We start from the raw sequence: 27,980 nt of genomic DNA on the forward strand, positions 1-27,980 counted from the left end.
CGACAGTCACCGCTTCTTTATAAAGATATACGAAGGTGAAGATCATTTATTTTGCATTTCATGTGTGTGTTAAATGTCGGATAACCATTTCTATACGTATAAGGACACCTTGTTTTAGAATTACTATTTTGGATTAGCAGTAATGAGAGTGTTTTTCTTACGGGTAGGGCTGTGTGCAAGTTCGAATAGATAGGTTATACCCTATATATACTCACCACATATTCTAATGCCGAACAATAATACTCAACGACATTTTGTACTGGTTTGAAGGGCGAATGCGCCAAACTACAGGCACAAGGGTTGGCGGCCGATTGGTTACGTAATAAATTGTTAAAACTTCATATGGAGCCAATGTAATGGGTAGTGGTGACCACTTATCATCAGATTGCCCAATTCATTTCTTGTTATCATGACCAATATATTGTTATGTGTTTAAAGTTTAAAACACATAATGTTCAATTTCGTCAATTTTCTAGACATTCGATGCAATTTAAGCCGGGTAATTAATCATATCCTTCGTCCAAGAGAATGATGCGTTACTTACCTAGATGTAATTAAAGGCACAATTGACATCCAATATGACTTTTTACCTAATAATAATAATCTACTTGAAATTTTGAAAATGCTTCAAATGTACTTGTAGTATTTTTAAATGATTAAATACAATTGTACGATTTAGTTTGGTCAAAGGAGCATTTAAATTAAAATTTGTTTTAGCTGTTTACTACAAAAATAATTTAGGTGTAAATTATCACTATTGAGTTCTTAGTCTTGTTTGGTCAATACATGATTCAGCGCCATAGACCCTTCTCTAACATCGCCTTCGGGGGTACTATCAAATATTATGTATACTACATAATAGGTACTAATCAAAGACTTTAGACATAGACAATTTTGTTATTTTTTACTATTGATAAGAATATTGATATATAATATTTTACTATTGATATGAGCCGAGATGGCCCAGTGGTTAGAACGCGTGCATCTTAACCGATGATTTCGGGTTCAAACCCAGGCAGGCACCACTGAAATTTCATGTGCTTAATTTGTGTTTATAATTCATCTAGTGCTCGGCGGTGAAGGAAAACATCGTGAGGAAACCTGCATGTGTCTAATTTCAACGAAATTCTGCCACATGTGTATTCCGCCAACCCGCATTGGAGCAGCGTGGTGGAATATGCTCCAAACCTTCTCCTCAAAGGGAGAGGAGGCCTTTATCCCAGCAGTGGGACATTTACGGGCTGCTAATGCTAAAAGAATATTAGGTTATTTAATTTATTTAATCATTTCTTTGTTAATCGGAGCATTCAGTTCTGATTTCATTCGATCCATTCTTTGTATCTTTTATAAGATATTTGTAATCACGTTTTCAAATACTTACAATTAATTATCTATGTTGTAAGAGTCGTGTAGAGTGTTAACATGACATTACAATTTCTCGTTGTGTGATATAGATTTCAATATATGTATTTAAAAAATAAATAAATCTTAGCGATAAATTGGAATGCATTTTAATAATAAACTTAATATAATGGATAAATATTACGAAAAGCCCGTGCCGATTTTTTTTAACAATATCTGATTGAAATTTTTACAAATTCATAATTTTTCATCATTTCATTATCATGATATTGTAACAAATTTTTAATGAGTAATTTAACCAGTACTACAAAGAACTCAAAGCTTAAAAAAGAACAAGATCGTTTCTCTGCAGAAGGAAAAGCCAAAGGTGTTGAATTTTCAATCACAATCATAAGGTAAGAATACCTAAAGTCAATAATGGCCTCATATTTTGCATCTTTATCAGTCAAATGTAAGTGTCCTAATTACACGTGACAGCGAATCTTTATTAACACTTTTATTTATGAAACAGATAACACCAAACGCAATCACTTAAGACATAAAGAACATGCGTTAGAAACAGTCAGAGTGTCTGTATATTATTATCACTAACAAACCCAATCGAACTCTTGAGTCTAATGGTCTAACATTGCTTATTCTCTTATCAAATAAATAAATATAATCGTTTCAAATATTTCGCGAATCTGTGGAAACGATTATATACTATTTATTATCAGGATTTACCGATTGAGTCAGAGCTGTGGACTGTAGTAGCGAAGTTAGTAGCGCAGCGGACAACACCGCGAACCGTCGTCTCCAAGCGTGTTATTGATTACGTCATACAAGTTCTGTGTTTGTGATGTGGACACCGAACGATGGGAACAACATCGAGGAACGAGGACGAGTGAACAATGGCTCGGATTTGGTCGTCATGGACGAGAGGGCGATCGCGGCTGCGATGCCTGTACCTAATGTCGCGACCCTCAACGTCACCAAGTCTTCCAAAGTTCACATCGGCCCTAAGTTCGTCTCCGTCACCCAGAATGTCCAGAACGCAGAGATGGTTAAAGGTGAGCGACGCATACGCATGTTGCCTGTCTTTGTTCTGCGCCATTGTAATTGTATCGATAAGCTTGCGTTTATGCCTGCGATTTATAATATAAATATATAATTTTTGACACAAATTCATTATCAATGTAAATATATACTTAATTAGAAATATTACCAACGAAGTAGGTATAGGAACTATTGCGATGCGAATTGCGAATTTCATTATAAATACATATTCCAGTTATAAATAAGTATATGGCCGGAGTTGTTTACAAGTGATAAGGAGGCAGAGCAAACATTTGCAAAGTGATTTAGAGGCTTAAGTGCGTAAATAATTATTTCAATGTTGCCCGTTGTCGCTCTTTCAGACAATTATTGAATTTTTAATGTCCTGGATAAACTGTATATTGATATATATCATAGTGTAAAATAGTTAAATAAAAATATTTCAAAATTCGAACATCAGTTGACCTTTGATATACGTAAACATCATTTTAAAAGTATATGATAAAACTCTTGAGGATATTAATACTAAAGCCAGTTTTGACATATGTAACTGGTTCTGGTGAATACGCACCTCTGTCTTGATATTTAAACGCTATTGTCGACTAAGGAAATGAGCCAATTGCTTACGGCAGAGACGTTCTCTCTCTGTCTCTCTCTTTAGGATAAATTAGAGAGATAAATCGTCTTCATTATAATATTAAAATATACTCTTTATATTATCTATATAAGAATCTCTCTTAGATTGCAATGTTGACGGTTTGGAAATATAGATTTTTTATCATTCTTCGAATTCCGTTAATTTGTACTGAAATCGTTTTTTAACAGAACATTGTTATACGCATTACCTCTCCCTCTATTCGCTGTCTCTTTCTCTCTAGGACGTAATCAACAGTTTATATTAATTTAATAAATAAATATATCGCATATGTCGGTTAATTAAACCCTAACAGTATTACTACTAATTGCCTTTGTAATCAATATTAAAATAGATTTTTTTTATAACTTTATAAAATTATGAGAAGATAAATGTATTTTTTTTTAAATACAACAAAATAAGATAATACGTGTTTTGTTTTAATGAAGTTGGTTTAATAGATATGACTAATAAAACAAAGAAATAATAAGATTATTCTGTTACAGTATAGTATAATTATTTGATGCGAAAAAATATGTATAAGGAAAACGACCCGAAACTACTTCGGATCTGTATATTCTGACGTCAGTAAGATTCGATTTAACTCAATGTAACTTGCTCGTTAAAAATATTTGGTAACAATATATCTACCAAATTTCCCGTTTCCCATGTATGTGAGATCAGCGTCCTATATCATCTCACAGCCTACCCATCTGTCTCACCTTTGACTTAAAGACATCCATTGCTCACCATATCTTTGTAGCATTACTTCTATCTATATGCAATAACCGGATTAAAATAGCTATAAGCGGTAATAACCGGTTTAGATGTTTTGACATCAACATAGATTAAATTTTATGTAATTTAGGGACATTTTTTATAATTGCTACGAAACAAACTGCCTCGTGTATTACACTTGACAGAAGTATCTTATATAACGATAAAAATCTGAATATTATTCACTTCGAAAATCATTATAATATTGTAATCAAAATACTACGATCATGCTAATCTCGCGATACGAGATCTCTATGCAAGTCATGCAAGCCAATGATAAGACGTCTCTCAGCTCACTCGTCGTGTTCTTGAACATCTCACTCGATCTGTCAAACATTAACTATCTGTAAATCTACTGGTTCAAATTATAACGTTCAAAGATCAATATTTATCTTTAGAGAGAGCTTAAACTGTTTCAGATAAGGATTGTTTTTATGTCACAATTAAACGGAGCTAATTTTAGTCGTATTTTTACGATTATTTTAATTTGAAAACAATAATTAAAGTGTCAATAATAGTTGTCAGAATTTGTAATAATAACATTGAACTTTTGATAATTCTATAATAAATATTATAAACTATGTATTATATATGTTATGTATATTGAAAAAAAAAGTACCCGTATAAAACGGTCTAGTACCCGATCTATCTAGATTAGCGCTTCCAACTATACGCTATCGGAGGATTTACTTTTATAATCCACAGATAAACAAAAGCTAAAGCATAACTTAAAATAAATGTACAATTATCACTTTTGAAATCTTAGTCTTGTTTGGTTTACACAACGAGTATATACTGATTATTACGACAGAGTTCAGGCCCATATATATATATATATATATATATATATATATACTGTATATATATATGTGCTGTATATATATATATATACAGCTTTCTGCCATACCCTACTGACAAATATTCTATACAACAGGTACTAATCAAAGACAATGGATTTTAAACGTAGACAATTTTAGTACTTTTTACTAATATGTAATATTTCTAACAATAACTATTTGTTTAATTCAGTTAGCTAATAAATTAAAATTGAATTAAAATGTTCAAGTTTCAAACTCACTAGTTATCAAGTCAGCAGGCAACAAGAATAAATCCAAGGATTGATAAATCAATCTTAACTTGAAGTCACACTTAAATTTTATGTTTCCATGCTGTATTTATATAAACTGTAAATCTATATCGATAATATTTGTATAGTGACAAATATTATCAACATAATGAAATAAATGTCGAGAAATAAAAATGTTATGAAAAATCCCGTTTGAATTATAATATTAGCACAAAATAAATTTATTTAATGATTTTATATAAAACCGTATAGAGAAAAAGATGCAAAGGTTGTCTGAAGGCGGTATAACGCTTTTTTTTAATGACGTGTAAAATAACTTTGTTCTTACCTTTTTTTAAGGCACTGGACGTTATTACAAATTAATTTAAACAAACACATGTATATTCAGTTTACAAGGATTATATTTGTAGCAACACGTGTAACACATCCGATCAAATTCCCTATGACGTTTATCTACACCGTCAAGCGCCAAAATATAATCATGAACACAAATTAAATACATCAAAACGCTCTGGTGATTCAATTCCGCAATATTCGGTTTGGATCCAAATATTCTTAGAATTTGGGCAAATCAACTCACACCGACTTTATTGTACTACTTATAATTAAATAATTAAATAAATTTATGAAATAATCGATATTTAAAATAATAATAATTATGCTTTGACTCTTTTTATAAGCTTCAACAATTTTAAAATAAATATTTTACCAATAACTCCTATTTTTTTAATAACAGTTTGATCCATTCTTTACAAACATTAGTCTATATACAGTACCGGACTGTTGAGAAGACGCATGCCAATCAGGGCATAAGGCACAGGCCTTCGAATGTGAATTGATTTCTGTTCAAACTCAAACTCAAATTCCTTTATTCAATATAGAAGCATTACACTTACTCATTGATAGTCAAATTAAACACTAACACCGGTTCGGAAAAGGAAACACCTTGACCTGAGAAGAACCGGTGAAAGAAACTCAGCGGATCTTTTTGTCAAGCTCATTAAATACATACATTGAATATGAATAAAAATAGAGACATGCATACTTAGAGTCACCCGGACCTTTCCGGCCCAGTCCGACCCTACCTATATACAAGCAGTTTTCCAAGGCCTCAACGACTCGTGTTTTTGCCAAACTCGTTATACGGGCTACTAATTTACAGCATTCTTTTATTACGTACTCTTTTATTATGTAAAAAAGGTGAACGATATTTTAATATTTATTTATACTCATGAATTAGTTCGTATTGGTTCAAGTACTTATTCACAATACTACTATTCTTTTACTTGGTGCAAGCCCATGTGGGTAGGTATCACCCACTCATCAGATATTCTACCGCCAAACAGCAGTACTCAATATTGTTTTGTTCCGGTTTGAGCCAGTGCATCTACAGGCTCAAGGGTCATAACATCTTAGTTGGTGGTGGTTGGTGGCGCATTGGTGATGTAAGGAATGGTTAATATTTCTTACAGCGCCATTATCTATGGACGGTGGTGGCCACTTACCATCAGATGGCCCATTTGCTCGGCTGCTTACCAATATCATAAAAAATAATAATAATAATATTACATAATAGATTTTATATTTATTCACGAGCAAACTGACAGAGATTTTTCTACACCTACCGTCGTTTGCTAACTACTGCTCGACTAATTAGCGGCAAGCAATAAAAATCTAATTATAGATTTTTAACATTTGCCATTAATTAGTCTCTTGTCTCTAAAGGGCCTTGGATTATTGCGATATTCAATTTTCAAAAGTTATTTTTAGAGTTCTCGTTATCATAATACTTTGTTTCTTCTGTTCTGAATTGTGATCAATAGAGGCGTTCTGTAAAAAAAACTGGAATCTTATTACAGAACACGAACGTGAAATGACTGAAAGGGATAAATTATATTGACTATAATATTTTTTAAATTAATGGGATACACGTATCAATATCTCATCTTGTGAGTACGCTATCCTCACGATGTTTTAGTTCACCGCCGAGCACGGTTCGATCTGAGTCAAGATTCGAATGTTATCTATAAAATGTATCATGAAACGATTAAATTATTTAAGAATATTTTTATAATTGAGTATCACACACATGTACTTTATTGACTCAAATTATTTACAAGAAAATGACGTCATCACGCGGTTTTCTTTAAACAACACGACGCGTTGTCGGAAGAATATAAAATTACCTGTAACCAGACAATGTTTAATGTTTAGTTTGTATAAGCAATACGTTTTTTCAATACTGGCCGTATTGAATATAAACATATTATTTTTATATAATTCAATTTATTAAATTATTTTTTTATTAAAAGGGAAAACGTTGATAGCATTATCTACTCTCTACTTCGTATTGTACTTGTCTGTTGTTTTGTAAATATTGACTACTAATGAATACATTATCCTCTCTTGTATAATTACAAAACCTGGCATATTTTGTCCTTGTCTGTATCTTGCATTTCGTCTTTAGTGGCTCGATTATAAGGCCCGAAATCCTGGAATGAAAAACCTGGACAAAATAATAATGAGATAAATAAGTGGCTAAATGTCCTTCGTAGCCAAAATATATCAGAAGGCCATCATTTAGTAGAAAAGAAGAAAGCTAACGATATTTACATCGGTGACGATTATGTCATGGCAATTGGTCATTTTTAGTTTCTCTTGTCGATGTATTCAAATTCTATTTTTCACGTGTAGAACTGTCTTGTTCTGAAAATAATCACTTTTCTAAACGCAGTTTTCTTTAGCATATAGGCTAGTATGAATATTTAAAAATAATTCTAACCAACATGTTCAAAGATCTTTGTCATGGCTAGACTTATGACACTTGCGGTCACGTGATTATTAAAGTGGTATTTCCAGTACATTGTTTATATAGGTATATTACGTGTAAAAATGTATACCTGACCAGTTATCGTGAAGTTACAAGATAAACTGTTCTGAGAACGGAAAGAGAAAATATTACACGAAACCGATCTTAATCTACATCTATTTCTTAGGTTTCTTTTCACAAAATACTCTAAGAAAATATATTTAATAAGTCGATATTAAATATTCATGATTCACATAGCCTTAATTTCACATAAACCGGTGCTACTATTTGGCTCGTATTTTACACGTTCACGGAAGCTGTTACCACAAACACCAGTCAACATTAAAGTTAAGAAAGATTTAGAGAAAAGTTACAAATACATTTTTATTCTTCACCAATAATGGTTTTTTTCCCATTGTTTCAGGCCACTTTCTGGGCCTCGAATTGGTGTCATCGAAACAAGCCCGCAGATTGAGATGCAGTGTGGCTGTCTTCGTATGTTGGGCCTTAATTGTTGCTACTGGCCTAATCATCTATCTCATTTACGTTGCCCTGCCTAGCCAACAGACGCGGCTAGACATAGGTAATTTGTTTTATTTGTTCTTTTGCATCTTCTCGGTTGTAAATGATCACCTAACTTGACTTTGGTTCTCAAAATCACTTTCCTTGAATAACAATTTTATATAATTATACAATTTATTCAAATCAATATCATTTCTTCTAAATCATTTCAACCTCCAAATGTTTCCGATTAATTTCTTATAATGTAGAAATGCTCATATGCGTTTTTTTACTTAAGGTTTGAACGAGTCTTGGTATCTCCGTCGTGACGATTGGCAGGCGATGCCGGCGTACGGCGCCGATTTTCTCCAATTACCACTCGCAAACGTCATCATAGGACATTCAGCTGCAAATTACTGTAACCAAAGGTATCGATGCATAGAACAAATGCTAGAAATTCAGCAGAATCATTTAAGACGAGGCTATTATGATATCGGGCCGAACTTCCTCGTCGCTGGCAACGGATACGTCTTCGAAGGAAGAGGCGCAAATGTTTTTGGAGCGATGGTCACGTCTTTTAATAGAATAAGTATATCAATTATGTTCGTAGGGAATTATGTGACAGACGTGCCCGACCTCGCCCAATTTAATCACACCAATATCTTACTCGAGACTTTGGTAAGAGATGGTGTCCTCCGGCCAAATTACACACTTTATGGACAGTGTCAAGTTAACCCACAAACGGTCAGCCCTGGACCTTTAGTAATGAAAAATCTGCACCATTTTTCTCATTGGGATCCAGTGAATACGAGCGGCTGTCTAAGAAGATGACGACGTTATGGACCCACAATATACACCTGTGAGTTTTAAAAGTGATAGCATCTCATGAGCAATATTTATTGAAGACGTTTAATAATTATTGAAAAGTTTTGCGTTTAGTGTCGCAGAGACCTAAAAGTTTGTGTCGGAACTCGGTATTCAAGGTCACATCGGACCGAAGACAATGTTTTATTTTTTATCATTTGTATGTGTTTGTCAGTCATGAGACATACATGATGAAAGGCTATATCTCAAAAACTATTAATGTTATTATGGTTTGTAACAAGCAACATAAGGATATTAATATAAAAGAATCAGTTGTATGATTCCAATTATTTATAAGTAAATATATATTTAAAAAAAAAAAACATGTTTAATATAAAATTTTGTAAAAATTAATACATCATAAGACTGAATTGAAGTCTCGACATGTTTTTTTTAAATTAACCGAATTATGATTTTTGTCAGTTATCTTTATACTCAGAAGAAATTTTAAATTTTTCTGTATGTATTAATTCTTAATTTGAAACTTTAATAAATCTGTAAAACAGGCATATGTATTGTGAACTCGTTGAGATTATAAAGTGACCGTCCTTTCCGTAGTTCTCTTGAATTATGCTATTTTATAAATGCTTAAATATTTTATTTATTTTTATAAATAATCTCATTACCATAGAACAATGAACAGTCTAAATATATTCTTCTAATAAACATATCATATATTTAATATTATTATGTTTTTTCCGTTGAACATAAAAACCCCGAGAGAGCCGAGTCGAATTTTAAACAAAATTTGCGATTAAAATGCAAATTAATTTAGTGTCTATGATAACGTCGCAAGGAACCATTTCCATTGAAACGGTTTAGAGGAACAATCTCCAAACCTTCTTCTTAAAATGAGAGCCTTAGCCCAGCATTGGGAAGTTTACAGGCTGTATTGTATATATTTTACAAAAACAAACAGTGTTTACTCTGTTTGTGTTAGGTCATGAATGAGAACTGAAGCAATAAAAACTGTTAGATCAAAACGGAAAAATTAATTATTGTTTTCCGTCTATGAAAGTAGTTATCGTCGGCTTTTCTCTTATATAATATTCATCTATTTTATACATTTAAGTCTCTTGAATAACTCAGTTTATTACTGACTGTTGTAGACGGAAAGCAATTTTGGATTTATATTGTTTTGTATAGTATGTAAAATTTAGGCTCATCAGCGTTTCTTTCATTAGACATCCGATATGATACTAAATGGTAAGCGCGGTATTACCGCCTAAAATAATAACTACTCTGATCGTCTTCCGTAGAATACAGCGCTATGTTATATAATCTATAAATGTTCTTAATGGGCTATCTGATGCAAATATTGTTGCTAATCGAATGGTAGATCGTTTGATTAGCGCGTGCAAGCAAATAAACTCTTTAGCGTTTTAATTGTACAGATAACCTACAGCCATAAAAACTTTTATCTATGTTATTTGGCGGAACCGACATTGTATAGTATATCTATAAGTCTATTCTTAGAATAGTATCTTAATATATGATATGGATAAACTTCGCTACAAGCTTATAGATTATCATGGAATAATGAGATTTATTGTTGACTTTCTTAAATTAATACAAGTGACAATAAACCCAGTATGAGAGGAAAAAGTGTGAAAAGTGTATTTAAGCGTCTCTTTTGTTTTAGTATTTGATTGGACTTAAATACAAAACATTATCAAGTTTAAAAAATAATATCAGATTGTTTGTTCTTTTTAAATTCTTATTGAAGTTAGAAAATTGTTCCCTGATTAATAAAATATGCATCACACTGAAACCAATGTTAAGTTTTAAATAATTATATATAAATAATATCTGCAACGGATGTGTGGCTAAAGTAAACATGAGTCTATGTATTGAACAGATGTTTGTATATAATATAATATAGTTTTATATGTGAAATGATTATAGTCAATACAAGGTTAACGTTAATTAAATAAAATTAGATTTTTATATACGATATATATATTTTTTTATTTATGTTACCTGTATTCGCCTTATTTTCTACGTGTCATTGTTAAATACAATATTACCTTGTGTTGTATTTCGTATAAAGCGACTTGTCATTATGAGGGTAAGCCACAGAATTTTTATTATAATAGTTGTGCCCGTGGCTTTGCTTGTGTTTTAATAGGTATTCTAGTGGTATGTATTAAAAATTATGTCCGTTCTTGGAGTACAAGCCTGCTTCATGACAAATTTCATCAAATTTGTTTCATTAGTTAGTAGTAGTAGATAAAGCGTAACAATAATATACACATAGCTACTTTTATAATTATAATATTAGTATAGATTTATTTCGATATATATGTTCTACATATAACAGGTTAGATTAATATTTAACTAGTGGATCGCCCGCGAAACTTTGCGTTTATTCAACAGATATTTTAGGAATTTCGTAACCTATGACAGGTTTTGTTTTGATTTAATTTCATTGTAAACTACATCTACATTTTGCTGAAAAGTCAGTCCAAAATGTGACTTCAATTACGTCTTGAACATTAAACTGCTCAGGGTCACGAATAAGTTCAGAATTCGGCAGTTTCTCCTCAATCATCACAAAAGCGTAAAAAATACGCAGCAAAGTCAGATTCTCCAGTAAGCATGTTAACTGTTAGGCTGTGCACTTGAATCAGAGACCAAAGTAAGCCCATTTTGATCGATTTCAGTACCGTCTCAACTTGGGCGCAGCAAGCTACTACGGGTAGAACAGAGGAAAATCGCCTCCAAGTAAGACTTTGTCATGGAACGACACCTGATGATTGCCGGTGATAAAACGGATAAATCGATCGACTGCTTTTAGAGAGGCTCCTGCCATTGGCGCTATGTCTCATATAATCAGCTTACAGACCCTTAACATGTTACCATCGCCACTGGTGTATATGATGCCAGACAATGTCTCATCAGCCAAGTTCATTAGAATATGGATTGAGCTATGAACGGTGCAGCCACCAGGAAGGGGCGATACCAGTCCATGCAACAGCCACCCACGTATCACCTGATCCTGTAAAAAGGTTGATGAGGCATTGGTACACAGAGTTTTTTCCAGAACCTCCGGAATGAAATATGAGCGGCTGTTTGAATGCTTCTCAATTGTCAAAAAAATTTCGTCAATTATTGCTCGTTGCGATGTAGTTGCGATAACCTTCATGGCTTCTCTCTGTATCAGTGCAGCATGTCTTGAATCAGCACTTAGAGAAGGAGGAGGAGCTATGAATACGGGCAGCCCCATTGAACATTCCCATTTCTATTAACCTACTATAAAAAGTCATACTCATTTTTCTTTTTTTCGTAATAAACTTTGAACGTCAGCAGCGAAATAATAATAGTTACTTATTTCGAGTATGTATACTCTCTTGGTGTTAAAACATCTTCACCACTGATTATTTAATTACATTATTTAAAGTTATTATTTCATTTCTTTTTTTTTATTTAGCCATTAAAAATCTGCTCTTACCGGCCAGTAATTTTTTTCCTCTAAATTTTAATTCTTTGTTACATCTTAACAAACTATTAAATTGTAATCAATAATCCGTTTGAATTTTCTGCACATCTACGGCGGGAGCTCTTCAAATTAGACCATAAACGATTTTTTATGTGCAGCTATCGCCCCATAAACACTGGGACAAAAATCGGCTTAATCGTTTAATATATAAGATATTTTCTCTTATTCTTGTACTGAAGTCTTAATTAAGGAAAGACATAAAACAATGTATTTCATATTATATATTTATAAATTTTAATACAACACACGTAAGCTATAATACATAAGATTAAGACTTTTCGTGATATTATCTATTTTCACTTTTTACCTTTTGACTATTTCAAACGATCTGGCATTGTACCCATACAACTTTTGTTTTAACTTATAGTGGTCGACTTCGAACACGTCTTTCGAAATTGCCCTTGACTTATTCAATAGGATTTAAATTGAATACGGTGACGTTGTCATCTTTGCTGACATTAGTCGTATTCCATTCGACAGAAGAGAAAAACGAAATCGTTCTTTGATGGCTCATTCGTGGTGACCGAAACCTCTCTATCTCTCTCTTTTAATTGTTATAAAACAATTTCTGTAGATATATATATACCAATAGACTGTTTCTCGGAATTCCAAGAACATTTCTTCCACCTATTTTTTTTTGTATTTGCTAATTGTCAATAAACGAAACGGCAATACGTTTTTGTGTTGGTTTTTGTGTTATAATGATTTCCTGCTGGGCTATCTCGCCCCAGGTCAATATACAACGAAGTCCCGCCAACTGTACATTTTGCATAGTCCGATCTAACGATATTCTGAGTTAAGTGGAGAAGAATCTGACGCAGCTACAATTTTACGTGTATTAAGACAGTAGGGAGGAGTATTGAGCAGTTATTGTTGCAAATTACACTGGCAATCTGTTCTATAAAAGCCCAATAGCTTTTAATGGTCCAAACATAACTGGACCAACAAAATAATTACCACATTACATAACCCTTACTTAATATTGTAAATGTGAATGTGTCCATTTATTTATTATATTTTCACGTATTTAACCACTCACCATGAAAATTTGTAAACACGGTGTCTTGGTGGGCAGAGAAGCACATTGGGTAATAACCTTTCCCAATGAACTGGCTAGATAGACCAGAATTCCATTCATTATATATAAACATCAGTACCCAGATGGGTACTGAAGTGTTGTGACAAGAGGGAAACCATTTTCGCGTACTTTTTTCAAATGTATTTATTAGAACTATACATTACACAATGCTTGATAGATACTCGAGATATAATTTATAATGTTGATCTTTTGTTGAGATATAAGTACAATATACCTGCATATAGCATTCCTAAGTGAAAAAAGCCATTACCTCTGATAATATCGAGTGAGGTAGACAAGTAGAATGTCGTAAAATAACAAACTCTAAAACCAACAAAGAGAATCATCAAAAAAGCTTATCACGATAATGATGTATGAAGTGAAGTACAAATAACGCTGTAGATTCAGAACTAATAACATTTCAATTGAAAAATTCTCATCGATTCGTTACTGTTGAAAAGAGGACATCCATAGAAACTCTTCCAATCATATAATTATGTACTAAAAATGAAAAAAATCGTGAAGACAAGTTCATTAATTCAAATATCTTTAAAAATAATAACGATGAAGATCCTTCTATGAATTGTATTGTATAATTTATAAATATTGAAGTATAAATATTATGTTAAAGTGTTCGCTCGGTGTTAATTATATTCATTGCTAGTAACTGATATGTTTTCCTCGTGTGACGTGCGCGAATATCCTCGATGCCTTATTTTATACAATCATTTATCGTTACTCACCGCACCTTCATGGAGGTCAACTTTTTTTGATTTAAGAGACTAATATCGTTGTCAGCGTTTATTAACTACAAAGAAAGACTTCATTGCTAACCAAAATGTTAAATACGTACAAATAACGTAAGATTAGTACCTATAGTTTACTTTAATCACTGTCTTTTACTTTTTAGTACTAATTAAAACTAATCCTATTTTGGTTTAGATATTATACGTACTGTGATAAGTTATGTATGTAAATCGATGGATTATCAAATAAATAAATAATCAATTAGTTACGAGTGTAGTAAGACTTTCTTATTGCGTCAAACAATCTCACCAGACAATCTTTATTGTGAGATTATTTATAATAAGATTGGGCATAATGTAAAAAAAAAAAAGTTTCATGTCGTTATCTTCCTCAAATCAATTACCCTAGTTTTCTCACCAGTTGACCACTCCTTCGCTGACTGGCTCCTCCTTCTTTATAGCGGTCGCGGTTATCACTAGCAAATCCCTTTTAATCTTTTTTTTAATTTATCTTTTCACTATCATTGCTTATCATAATACTATAATCACTATCGATTGAAAGACCTGCACTTTGTGCACTTTGTTTAAACAAATCCAAGACTTTTCCTTTAATTGTTTAATCTTATCGGTATAACGAAAAAATTAATTGTAAATTTACTAGGAACCTATTTCACTTTATATTTGGTTCGAATCGGTTCCGATAGTTTTTTTCGTAAATATTAGATTAATTAGCCTTAACAATTGGGATTTCCAAAAATATAATAATTCCGACGGTTAAACATTGTTAACTTTTCCTATAACATAAAAAAAATTACGACTGAAAAATTGTGAACGTTGTGAGACATTCTTGTAGTATATTTAGTATCAGCATTGCACCCGTGCGAAGCCGGGGCGCGTCGCTATTGTAATATAATACGGATAGATAAAAGTACAAATAATTATGTGTAAAAACGATTTAATTTGTCACGCAATAAATTATCGATAAACCAGACTGAAAAAATATTTTAAATATTTGGAAAATAATTAGGCTTTCACTCCATTGTTACAACAATGCCTTGAGATAATTAAACTCGGTCTGTGTATATCCGAAAAATAACAATGTGATAAAACTATGTGTCTCAATCTCGACTCGAATCTATCTCGAAGTTTAGACATTAAGTGGAAGTTGCTTGCAATTTGCGATTCGTACCCAAAAGATCAGTAGGTAGAACGTACAAGTGAACTAAGCCGAAAGAAAAATCTCTATAAGGCCTTTCACGAGCTTCATATAGGACAGGAAAACATTTGTCACAAGATGGAGCGGTGCGGTAGATATACTTCTTCTTTTTCAGAGGAGGGGTCATCGCGCATAATTTATATTATGGTTTTACCTCAGTACAAAACGGCTCACAAGATTCCTGACCCAATTTATGTCAACCTTGCTATATTAAAAAAATATCCATATAGTTTCGTTATTGCGAATGGACTAAGTAGTATATTCAATTTGTTAGCATATATGTATTAAAAAGATGTCTTGGAATAGTCGACGTAGGTGATCAGAGCAGTAAATAATTTCGTCTTTTTCGGATCTATTACTTATTTTATTTATGGTTCAATATTTACAAAATGCCCTACACGAAAATAACAACTAATTATTATAATTGAAGAATCGATAAAATATGTTATTATAGCAGGTGCATATTTTTGTAGCTTTTTTTTATGGCATTGGTTGTTGGACGAGCCTATGGGCCACCTGATGTTAAGTGGTCACCACCGCCCATAGACAAAGGCGCTGTAAGAAATATTAACCATTCCTTACATCACTTATGCGCCACCAACCTTGGGAACTAAGATGTTATGTCCCTTGTGCCTGTGATTACACTGGCTTACTCACCCTTCTAACCGGAACACAACAATACAGAGTACTGTTATTTGGCGGTAGAATATCTGATGAGTGGGTGGTACCTACCCAGACGGGCTTGCACAAAGCCCTACCACCAAGTAACTGACAACACAATAATTAATCCAGCTGTAATTTCGATTGAAATTACTTTGATAAGTAACTATGTCTGATGTGTCAACGTACAGTAATGAGGTCAACAAAATAAACACTTAAACTTTTATTGGTATTTTATTATTTCTACTTATCTGATTGCAAATATTATCTACAAATGACAATGCGTTTTACTTTTTTTATTATATATTCCATATTTTTCCACTTGATGTCTTTCTTGTTATTCACTATTATAAAGATAAAAATAATAATTAATTATCAAGTATATTTATAAGAATTAGTTCATAGATTTCGAAGATAATATACTCATCATTGCCCTACCATAAATTGCTCTTATCGAGAACGTGTATGATCTTCAAAATTATGCGTTCTCGGAATTCCTTATTTTAAAATCCTATATGTTATGAGTGTCTAATTATATAATCAATAAAATGTTGGCCACTTTTTATTAAGTTGCTTTTAGAATTTGATTTTAGTTAATAGATAACATTCAAAATAAAAAACACACAGATGTATCTTATTTATTTAAAATTTGATGGACGAGAATTAAAACTGTTTTTTTTTTTTGCAACGTAGTTAAGTCCCATAATACTTAAAATAACCTTATTTACATATATACATACGTGTATCGTTCAAATATATATAAATTACATAAATTATTAAAAATATGACTGCTAGCAAAGGGGACAGGTTTTATTATACCCAATACGGACTCGTATAGAAGAATCGTGATTACATTTTTCTGATATAACTCATGTTTATTGATTCTTATTAACAGACTAAGGTTTATTAAAATCCAATTATCATTATGGAGCTTACGATTAGTGATTATTGATAATAGGATGTCGAACATATCTGTCTATAGAATTAATACACACAAATATTATATTCACACACACACATTTGTATTCACACACACAAGTTAAATTAAATCACAATTTTGGATATATTTGAAGATCAAAGAAACTAGCTTATATTATAATTTTCTAAAAAAAACATTAAATTCTTTTGTCGTTTTAGTGTGAAGATGGAATCAGAGAACTATGCTAATTAAAAAATATTGTGTTAAAAATCTTTTTAGGCGTATCGTTAACGTTAAGTAACTGGCAATATTATGCTAAAAACCGATATCATAGGAATACTTAATTTTTTCAATATATAAGATATCCTGTATTTTTTTCTAAAACGTAAGGTACCTAACATCCATCGTAACAAATTTTATAAAAATCCCTGTTATAAAAATGCTACAAATCTCTTATACATTAAACGTGGCGCTAGAGGTTTGAGGTATCGCTTACTTGTAAAACTCATCGTAAAATATGTTTTACAGACATAATTGTGAATATGAAATTAGTCTCGTTAAAAACTTGAAATCTATATATATGAACAGGATGCCGAACAATTGGTTTCGGGGATTGATCCGACATTTGGAAGACTATGTGGGCGTGAAATGGAGATATTTACAAAATAAAACGTATTTAATATCGTCTAAAAACTGTATAAATTGACTCAATAATCGTACACCACCAAAATATCAAAGTATTTCAATAATTAATCTCAATTAAGAGCATATGGGTTTGCAAGCATCCATCGCATTCGAGTCGCTTGTCAAAACATAGCTCGCGTTGCCATGACACTTACAACTCCATTCAGGGTGACCCGCTCTTAAAAGTAAATCATCCGTCAAACATTATTGCCAACTACTCGATTAATTAATTATCAAAATCAACAACCAAAGTAAATGCTTCCCGTTTTATATATGAAAATATATATAAACTCCTTTGCAAGAAAATCGGACACTTGATTAATTCGAGTACTTTTAATACTAACCGTTGTAAAAGCGATTTGATGCAACAAAATAAAATAAATATTATTTAAAGATGTAAAAGCACTTTTGTTTGGTAATTAAATCGATTTTAATTTGTTTTATTTAGATTTTAGAAGTGTACTTATTTTGACAAAAAAATAAGGTAACTTCAATTGACTTTCTCCTTTATTTACTAAATGTTATAAGCAATAAAATAACATTAATATCGAGTGTTGCCTCCTATTGATGAAATAACTGCTGCAATTCTTCGTGGCATGCTTTGGACGAGGTATTTTAGTTTTTGGGGAAAACTCTCCGAATCCGATGCTCAATAGGATTGAGGTCGGGACTTCGTGTTGGCCAATCGAAACGGCGGATCCCGACCTCACTTAAGTAAGCTTCTACGTCGGACGCTCGGTGTGCTCGAGCATTGTCGTAAACACAGCAGCAGTTCCACTGTACGGCGTAATTTCTTCAAAACATACCACTGCATAACGCTCTCCTAATCTTCTTAGCACATTTCTAGCATCTTCAAGATTATTTTTGATGTTATTGTAGGTAGACTTCCGATTTCTTAAAGTTTTGCTAACAATAAATTGATCGTCCCTAGGCTCAGTACATCGTTTTCTTCCTAATCCTGGTCTTCTTTTCACAGAACCGGTTTCTTAAAACCTAGTCCAGGTCCTCTGAACAGTTGAACGACTGACGCCAAACCGTTCCAACACATAACTTTCAGTACAGCTTTCTTGAAGTTCACTAGGTATATTACAAGCGATAATTTCCTTGTCTGCCATACTACGATAGAAAATTTGTCAATAAAATTTACAAAAAACCTTTTTTTGTTAGTTTATAGCAAATTATCTAAATAAAAATGCGAGAAAATGTTCGAATCGAACAAAATATTTTTAAATAACTTTGAAATTTTCAAATTTGGAACCTTTTATTTTACTTGCCAGTACTTTTTAATACGTAGGCAATTGTTTCTACTAAACCTTTTTTGGTTTATATTTCCATAGTTGTACAGAAAAGTTTTGGGTGCCCATTTTTTGTACAAATGAGTTTATAAAAGCGACATACCACTCACGAATTCATCACAAAATCTCAGAAACTATAACACCTATAAACTTGAAATTTGACAGGTAGGTTACCTACCTTACAGGGTGTAAACATCCGCTGAGAACGGATTTTACAAAAGTCTAACCCTTAAGGGGTGAAACGGGAGTTTATGTTTTATAAATTTCGCGAGGATAAATCCACATATTCAGCTAGTGATGTAAAGGATTGCGCCTTTGCGAATTGTTACCAGTGGATTGTACTTTGTATTATTAAATTTTGATTGGTTAACGTACTTCGTAAAAAATAATAATCTTCAGATGATTGGCATTTATAACCAGTTAAAGGTCCGGTATAATCGTCTAACTTGTTTATGTAGTAACTACTACTATTCGATATTTACTTTTAATGATTATGGAAATACTGAGTCTTCTCAGAAAAGAGAGATAAAGAAACTATATTCATCGTCTCTATTCCTAAGTGTTAATAATGTTTATTTACTTGAAGTACAAATTATAATATTTACTTAATGGCTTGCAACATATAAGTATTGTTCTTAATGTAAAGTATTGTTTATAATATTATTACAATTACTTTTAATCACTACGAAAAGTAAAATGCTTTAAATATCTTGAACTGAATGATTCCGTTAACACGAGGCATTAAGAAGAAGAAGTAAGAGTTCTTATTGTTTGAACAAATAATAATTAAGCTTTAATTGAGCTTTCTTAAGTCAAACTACGCCGAGCTTGGTGCGATAGTCGAAAACGAACGTTTACATAAAAACTATCAAACCTTTAAAAAGACTTAAGGTTTTATTCGTTCATTTAATAAATATTAAAGGCATATAAGTTAATAAAAACTATAACGTAATTTTATAATTAAATTGACATATTATATTTCAGAATTACCCCTACCGCGGTACCTCTGGAACGTGGTGAAGAACAGTTCGAGGACCGAAAGACTGGTCTGCGCTGCCGCCCTGATCGTGCTCATCGTCTGCATTACTCTCATCGTTCATTTCACAGTACAGAGCACGAAATCTGGGAGTGGTGGGGATAGACGTGAGTTTGATACTTTATTGTATGAAAAATCGCAATTACAGCAATTTATCATGAATATGTAGTGATAAGCTGTATGTAAAAAATATGTACGTATATATCGCTTTTATCGCCTATAGGTCCTTTAGATCTTTAGGTCTTGGTTTCAAAAAATATTTCGCGATGGATGTAATTACTCTCATCATTCATGTGTCATTTCTATATTAACTATTAATACAGAAACAAGTTCACATACACATTTCATTTAATCATCGATATTATTACAGTATGTTATTTCATGGCAAAAATGTTAATCCGTTTCGATTTTTTTTTTATTTTTGTTAAAACACTATCTACTTGCAAATATTTCTACCATCACATACATTTGCACTTAAAATTTTATGTCGATATAGTCTTGCAAAAAATCAAAAATAATTAAATTATTCAAAGGACAACTCTCTTATTTAGCAACTAAAATATATAATATTTTAGTTGCTAAAAGCGTATTTCAGAACTTTTTTACGGGTTTTACATAATCACCCGTTTACAAAAATTGCCAAGATTCTATGAAGTTGGTAACTTAAGTCTAAACTAAATACAGAATAAACTCTACAACTATCATGGTCTCATGGCAGTGGCGTTTAGTGCTGACGGTTTGAAAATTTTCTACGCTTACATACATTTTGATCGAGCAACTCGTCAGCGCGATTTAACTTCGTCCAGTGCCATCTATTGGCAGGGGTATCAGTAAGGGTAGATATTGCGCCTCACCCTCTTCCCCATACCATCGAATTCGGTTCGACATGCCCCTCCTTTGAGAAACATACGTCATCCATAAATTCATACCTTATTGCTTACACATTTAGGCTAAAAATATTTAGGTAGAAATTGTATTTTTCATAGAGGAACATTATAACATTGATTATAATTCGATATAAAAACAGTCTATACTATTATAATATACAATATATCAGATATTTTGATTAGTTAAATTTCAATTTAAATAGAAATAAACTAAATACTAAACCTTCGTTATCAAGTATACATCACACGTTGTAACCTAGGATTTCTCGAAGGTCTAAAATGATGCATGTTTTCAATACTCAGCATTTGTAAAACAAAAATTACAAACATCAAATTAAAAAAAAAGTTCTCATTAAAAGCCTTTGAACGACGGGCGGTAAGATAATCTGGTTGTTTGCCAGGATAGCACTTCACTGCACTCATACGTTAAAGTTATGTTTAATCAATACATATTTTAGTAAAGCGCGATCTTAAATATTTGATACATTCCTTGACAATACGTCGCTGCGTAATACGCTTCAAAATTGTAAAATAAATTCTGTCTACCTCTGATGATCAACGTTACCCTGGAAACAAAGACAATCCATGAAGCTCTTCATAATTATGGGTCGTATTTGAGAAAATCTAAAAAATCAACTTTAGTCCAGCAAATGATCTAGTTGCGTCCATTTGATTGGACATGCATTTTACAATCACAAATATTGACAAACATATTGCTCATTTATTTTGAGCTGAACAGGTAGAAGAAAGAGTGAGGACCTCAATATTTGAAAACACTCCTATCGATCTCGATATATTTACCTATTTCTACTCTTGAAAATAAATGGTGTACATTCTGTCTTAATGTGGATTATCTCTATTAACTTAATTTATTTTGATGGTAAGGCCTTGTGCAATCACATCTTCTATCATCATCACATATTTCATCACAAATTCTACCGATAAACAGTAATTTATAGTATACTTAGTGTAGATGTGTTCCGGTTTGAAGGTTAACTGAGCTTATCTAACTGCAGTCACAAGAGACAACATATTTGTTCCCAAAGTTGGTGAAGATGAAAGGAATGGTTAATATTTCTTACGGCACCAATGCCCATGGGCGATGGTGACCTCTTATCATAAATTGTCCATTTGCCCTTCCGCCTACCTAAAACCATAAAAAAATCTTTCCAGTAATCATATGTGACTGTCTGATCGTTTTAATGTGACTTAGGCGCTGAGTACTTAGTTGCTAGCTATGTGTCAAAGGGTAAATTTTTAGGAATTTCCCATTACGAATCTTACAATGAATATGACCTAGCGTATTAGGTATGCCTTTAAGTCCCTAATAATTTAAATATATTTTAATACTTAATTGGAAAAAAATATATGATATATAGAAACTTTCACGAATAATACGGGTCATGTATGTAATTGATTATTCATTAATATTATTTATTCCTTTGTTTTCCTCAATGTCGTATCTTCATTTATTTACCGTTGAAAAAAATATTGTTTTTAATGAATGGTTTATTTGAACACTTTTTGACAATATCCGTAATCCACTACTTGACGTAACTATTGTTTTGAAGTATTTAATTGACTGTTTTACAATAAATGTAGCTTAATGAGGTTTTTTTTTAAGTCGATCTTAATAAAGTAGAAAAATTATAGCGAACAATTTCAGTAGAGCTACTGATGTTCAGTTGGAAGGATATATACATACAATATTTAATATTAATGACACGTTAAAGTTTATAACAATTCGATTTATTAAGTCTTTTTAGTGACAGATATCTATTATATAAAGATACGTATTCATTTAGAGTTCGAATTTGTATTCGTACACTACCATCGCTCCGTCATTTCGAGGTCAATACAAAGTGGAAACAACGTGCTTATACCTACTTCCTGTATCAATCATTCAGACCAGTTACGCATTGTGCTTTGTTTGTTATGAAAAAAAATATATATCTATTTAGAGATCGATGTTAATTTATCGGTCATTTTTGTCGATAACAAGTGTGCTATCGAATGAATATGTTATAAATTTATAGATAAAATCTGTTCTTGAAATAACTAATTAGAACAGTGGACCACTTTATTAGTCATGTGACTTTCAAGTACCATATAGTAATTCGAAGGTGAGTTAGGGTAGGTTTGCTATCAACTTTGCTTTGCAAACAAAAAAACGTAATATTATGCGTTTTTACGTTTTGCAGGATAACGATGCCCTTAAATTTAACCACTATTCTAAAATTCGAGGAGAGTAGGTAGTCTCAAAATGTAACAAGAACACTATATTTTTTTTAAATGAACGCATTTTTGTCTATTATATCTATTAGAAACAACTATTTTAAGAAATTAACTTGATATATGTTTTTATAATATCTGATAAAATAAATACATACCCACATAATTAGGTACCTATGTATGTATACAGTATTATGCAATTATTTACTTCTTGTAAATTAGGTGTTGTATTTAATTGCAAGTATTATAATAGAAACATAAACAAAATCCATCATTAGCCTAACATTATAATTGATCGCAAAAAAAAAATTGTCATTTGAAATTTTATAGTTAAATACTGTACCAATACGATTTTTATCCGTCCTTTTCGAAGAGCTCGTTCATTCGTCTCCGCCAAAAACGCCTCCTGGTTAGCAATTTTCATTCATTCTTTGGCTAAATAAAGATCCTACTCATTTCTGTATTAGGTACTCAAGACCATGATATTTGCAGTAGACCATTTTATAACCAACAAACTCAAGTTTTATTCTCAAACAAGCTTTGTTGCTACTGCCTAATAACAAAACTTCAATATATTTTAAGCTCTTATTAATTAAATACAAAAGTTACATAACATTTTAATGCCCATCTTTGATGGCAATAAATAGCATAAGGTAAGTTGAAAGGATCAGGATGAAACTGTTTTAAGTTTATCTTTATCAACAGCTCCACACGAATGGAACATAACCCGTGAGATGTGGCTAGCACAGTCGTTCAACTCGTCAGACATACACGAAAAGTTCGAACCATTGATGTTGGTAATTGTCCAACATACAGTGAGCGGGGAGTGCACGAAGTTTGCTCAATGCGCTGCTGAACTACGCACCATGCAGGGCTGGTACATCGCACTCCACCATTATGATATTCCGTGAGTTATTTAATCTATTCCGTAAATAGTATTTAGCTGGTCTGGTATGGGGCTTATACGGCTGCAGGTACCTAGGGATTCTAAGCTTATTAGATTTCTTTTAAGTAGGTACAATAAGTGAATTATAACGAATATAAGAGAATACTTAAGTAAGGGTGATAATAATATTATGTATGTAAATTTTGTAGCATTTGATTATGTTACGTACATTATGATTAGATTCTAAACAAAAGACGACCATGTCCTAGACAATATTTAATGAGCCACACGATGATATGTATCTTTAAAATTAAAAACCGATACACTTATCGATTTTTTTTTTTCAGATATAATTTCATTATCGGGAATGACGGCCGTGTATACGAAGGACGCGGGTGGAATAAGGAAGGTGCTCACACTCTCGGCTATAATAGGTGCTCTGTGGGAATAGGTTTCGTTGGTAAATTTATTAATTCTTACTCGTCAATTTCTAATATTTTTTGGACAATAATAGAGGTATTTTTGTTGATAATTATGTCAAAGTACATTTTGAATGATAAAATTTTCAAAATAAATAATAAATTTAAAAAAAAAACTACGCATAAATTCATATCATTCGATATTTATCTGTCATTGATTAATTGAATAACGTTAATTGTTTTTTCAATTATCCTTAAGCCGACTCATGTTAATATTGTTTAGGAGGTTCATTATAAACAATGCAATGTTTTCTTATCTATGTCAAGTCTAAGATAAAACACCCGCTACACAACATTTTTAACTAGTACGATATAGTTAGAGCTTAATGCACATCTCTCGTATAATTAAAATTTTACACTTTTTTTATAATACTTATCATCACAGGAGATTATCGAGGAGAGAGACCACATCATACTCAAGTAACGGACTTGCAGTTAAATAGAACACGAATGTTACTAGAGGATGGAGTAAGAATGGGATATCTTCGACCCGATTTCTTAATCGTCGGTGCAAGGGACATCCAAGATACAGCAAGCCCGGGATCGAACCTCTTACAAGCTCTGTATTTATTTAATAACTACGATCATAAACACCGATTTCGCGGCTTAAACTGCACTCAGATACAAGAAAAGTTTGGAGATAAACCTCTTCAGATCTAGAATAAGAGCAGGGAGGCTAATGAAATCATAACTAGTTTCTATTTTTGTTGTTCAATTTTAGGGATCAAACAAACATACGTCGCTGTTGACGTCTTATTGTAGTCTGGTCGTAGTCACGTACGCATCAAAAGCAAAAGGTTAGACAACAAACGAAAAACGAAGGGGGTTTAACTTTAGCATTTTGATGAGTTTTTAAATCATTCGATAAGTATAATATAATTTTAACTAACAAATATTTTAAAAAATATACATTCGATAAAAAATTATTTAAAATTTTTAATGTGCATAAGTTTGTTTTTTGTGCTTATTGCGTGTTTTTGCAAAATATACTGCCAGTCTTACATTTTTTCTTGCAAGAAAATTTTGTTATAATTGTGCGAGACAACTTTTCAACCCCACACATAAAAAAATATTTCGTCAATCAAGTTTATACTGTGAACCATACCCGATACCATATCACGAGATTTTAAATGAAATACCAACCTTGATGCGGAATCTTCTGAAAATACCATTACTGAACTAGTCCAATGGAATTTTTATTTTAATTTACCTGAAGTGATGTAATATAATTTCAATTGCAACTACTGTGATAACAAAATTGCACGTGTGACATTTTATACTAATTTAGTAATAATATCTCGATTTTAAATTTTATGGCCTATTTTTTATTATTTGGTAAATTTATGTATTTCGTTATTTAATGAATGGGATGGAATTTTAATAAATAAACTCGTACAAGCTTTATTAAAAAATGATTTATTACATCAATGTACTCAAATTATATTGTAACCAACACAGCGTCCTAAACTCTGTGCAATCGCTAGTGTGGGACGGTCTTAAAATTATACCATCACAGACTAACAAATCAATTTTAATAATTGCTTGTAAAATAAAAATGCAATTAAGAACAAAGTAGAAAATGTAATTGTCATTATTTATTTCTGTTCATTTAAAATAATCTGATAATTGTCAACATAAGAGATAACGACGAATTTATTTTGAAGTAAATAACCAAATAACTTATCCAATGATCGATCGACTCAACTTTTAAAAACTTGCAGACTAATTGTTATAATTGCGAATATATCTGAAGAATGTATATATTATTTAAATGAAATAAACGAGCAAATCTGTTTGATGATTGATGGACTCCAAGAAGAGAATCTAACAATACAGTAGTCTGGACCCTTACTTCATTATGTTTGCGATGCACTTAGTCATACATATCAGTACAAAACATGAAGCACTGTATTGTAAGGCTTGTGACAACGATAAAACTATTTCATATTTTACAGTAAATTGTTGTTTGTCGGCTCGTAAGCAGCTGTTGCAGTTTCTTCGTGTTTCCTCGTCTGTAAATAAACTGTTATCATTCGGTCAACGGTTCTAAGTTGTGTTGTGGTTTTCCACGAATCAGATTACAACAGCACACATGTAGACCCGCCACGCATTGATGTAGCCACGCTATACGTTGAATTATATTGTATGATAATGTTTAGCCTTTATTGGTACATATTTCATGTCAAAATATTCAGAGGTATTTACATTTATATATTCAAAACAACAGCGATTTTTATATAGTAGTTAAAGAATATAAAATAAGTTATGTAATGATCTACGATATTATATTTTTGCTGTAATGTGTGTTATTTGTCGAGTCGAGATGATCCAGTGGTTTGAAAGCGTGCATCTTAACTTCTCTTCTGAAAGCGGAGAGACACCCAGGCCAGCTGCATTGAATTTTCATGTGCTTAATTTGTTTATCATTCGCTTCGTGCTCGGCGGTGAAGGAGAATCGTGAACAAACATACATGTGCATCTAATTTCAATCAAATTCTACTACATGTGTATCAACCCGCATTGGTGTAGTCTAGTGGACAGAGTTCCAAAACCTCCTCAAATGTATAAGTGGCCTTAGCCCAGCAGTGGGGCATTTACGACCTTTTAATTTACTATTACATACTTTACAGTTTAATGTTTGTTATTTACAAAATGTATGTACCATATACCTACATTTTAAACATTGGAAGTACGAATGAAACCATAAAATAATTATATCTGCGTCTATATCATAGTAGATGATATTATGTATATATTTCAATTAAATTCTACTACATGTGTATCCATAGGTTACTCACCAAGCAACACGTATGTAATGTTAAAAAAAGGTATCAATGAATACAATTATAAAGGTGTCAGTACTCTGTAATACTTACCGATACAATATTGGATTGGTGAGTATCCTCCTTTAGAAAATATGTCGTCGTAGATAATATAAAAATTACATTGCTACAGAGAGCAGTTATAAGACTTTATAGAATAAGGAAATACTATGTTTTTTATTTACTATAAATAATACTTTTCATAAAATGATTTTTATTTAAAAAAAAAATTATATCTTTTTAATATTTTCCCATCAAAACGATTGTCGAACAAGAACGCAACGCTAAATTATGTGTTGCCATTATGTAGCCTTACCCTTCCCGTTAGAGACGGATCTACATGAAATATATGAAGGACAAACATACAAAGCACTGCATCTTGTATCTTATAGGAAACCTCCGCGAGCTCACGCAGAAATCAGCCAAATTCCAAAAAAAAAAACAAAATGCATAGACAAAAATGTCGAAACAG

General features: G+C 31.9%; 1 protein-coding gene across 2 annotated transcripts; it reads left to right on the top strand.

The window, feature by feature from the left end:
• The first annotated feature begins 1,996 nt into the window (after positions 1-1,996).
• Positions 1,997-27,703, top strand: LOC125075947 (peptidoglycan recognition protein-like). 2 transcript variants are annotated; one of them, XM_047687825.1, is made up of 5 exons: positions 2,007-2,411; positions 20,151-20,309; positions 24,027-24,228; positions 24,555-24,667; positions 25,072-27,703. In XM_047687825.1, the coding sequence occupies exons 1-5, from the start codon at positions 2,201-2,203 to the stop codon at positions 25,344-25,346; spliced, it is 960 nt and encodes a 319-aa protein (XP_047543781.1). In that variant the 5' UTR covers positions 2,007-2,200; the 3' UTR covers positions 25,347-27,703. The 2 variants fall into 2 exon arrangements, with proteins under 2 accessions (XP_047543782.1, XP_047543781.1); XM_047687826.1 differs by lacking the exons at positions 20,151-20,309; positions 24,027-24,228; positions 24,555-24,667; positions 25,072-27,703 and adding exons at positions 8,129-8,287; positions 8,504-10,985 and having other exon boundaries at positions 1,997-2,411.
• The last annotated feature ends 277 nt before the right edge of the window (positions 27,704-27,980 follow it).

This window comes from Vanessa atalanta, chromosome Z, assembly GCF_905147765.1.
Source record: "Vanessa atalanta chromosome Z, ilVanAtal1.2, whole genome shotgun sequence".
Lineage (NCBI taxonomy): Eukaryota > Metazoa > Arthropoda > Insecta > Lepidoptera > Nymphalidae > Vanessa > Vanessa atalanta.

Bases quoted from the DNA above. Each gene is read 5' to 3' on its own strand.
- LOC125075947 (XM_047687825.1), top strand. From the start codon at position 2,201: ATGTGGACACCGAACGATGGGAACAACATCGAGGAACGAGGACGAGTG. The intron at 2,412-20,150 runs GTGAGCGACGCA...ATTATATTTCAG, and splicing joins GAACGCAGAGATGGTTAAAG to AATTACCCCTACCGCGGTAC. The intron at 24,229-24,554 runs GTGAGTTATTTA...TTTTTTTTTCAG, and splicing joins CTCCACCATTATGATATTCC to ATATAATTTCATTATCGGGA.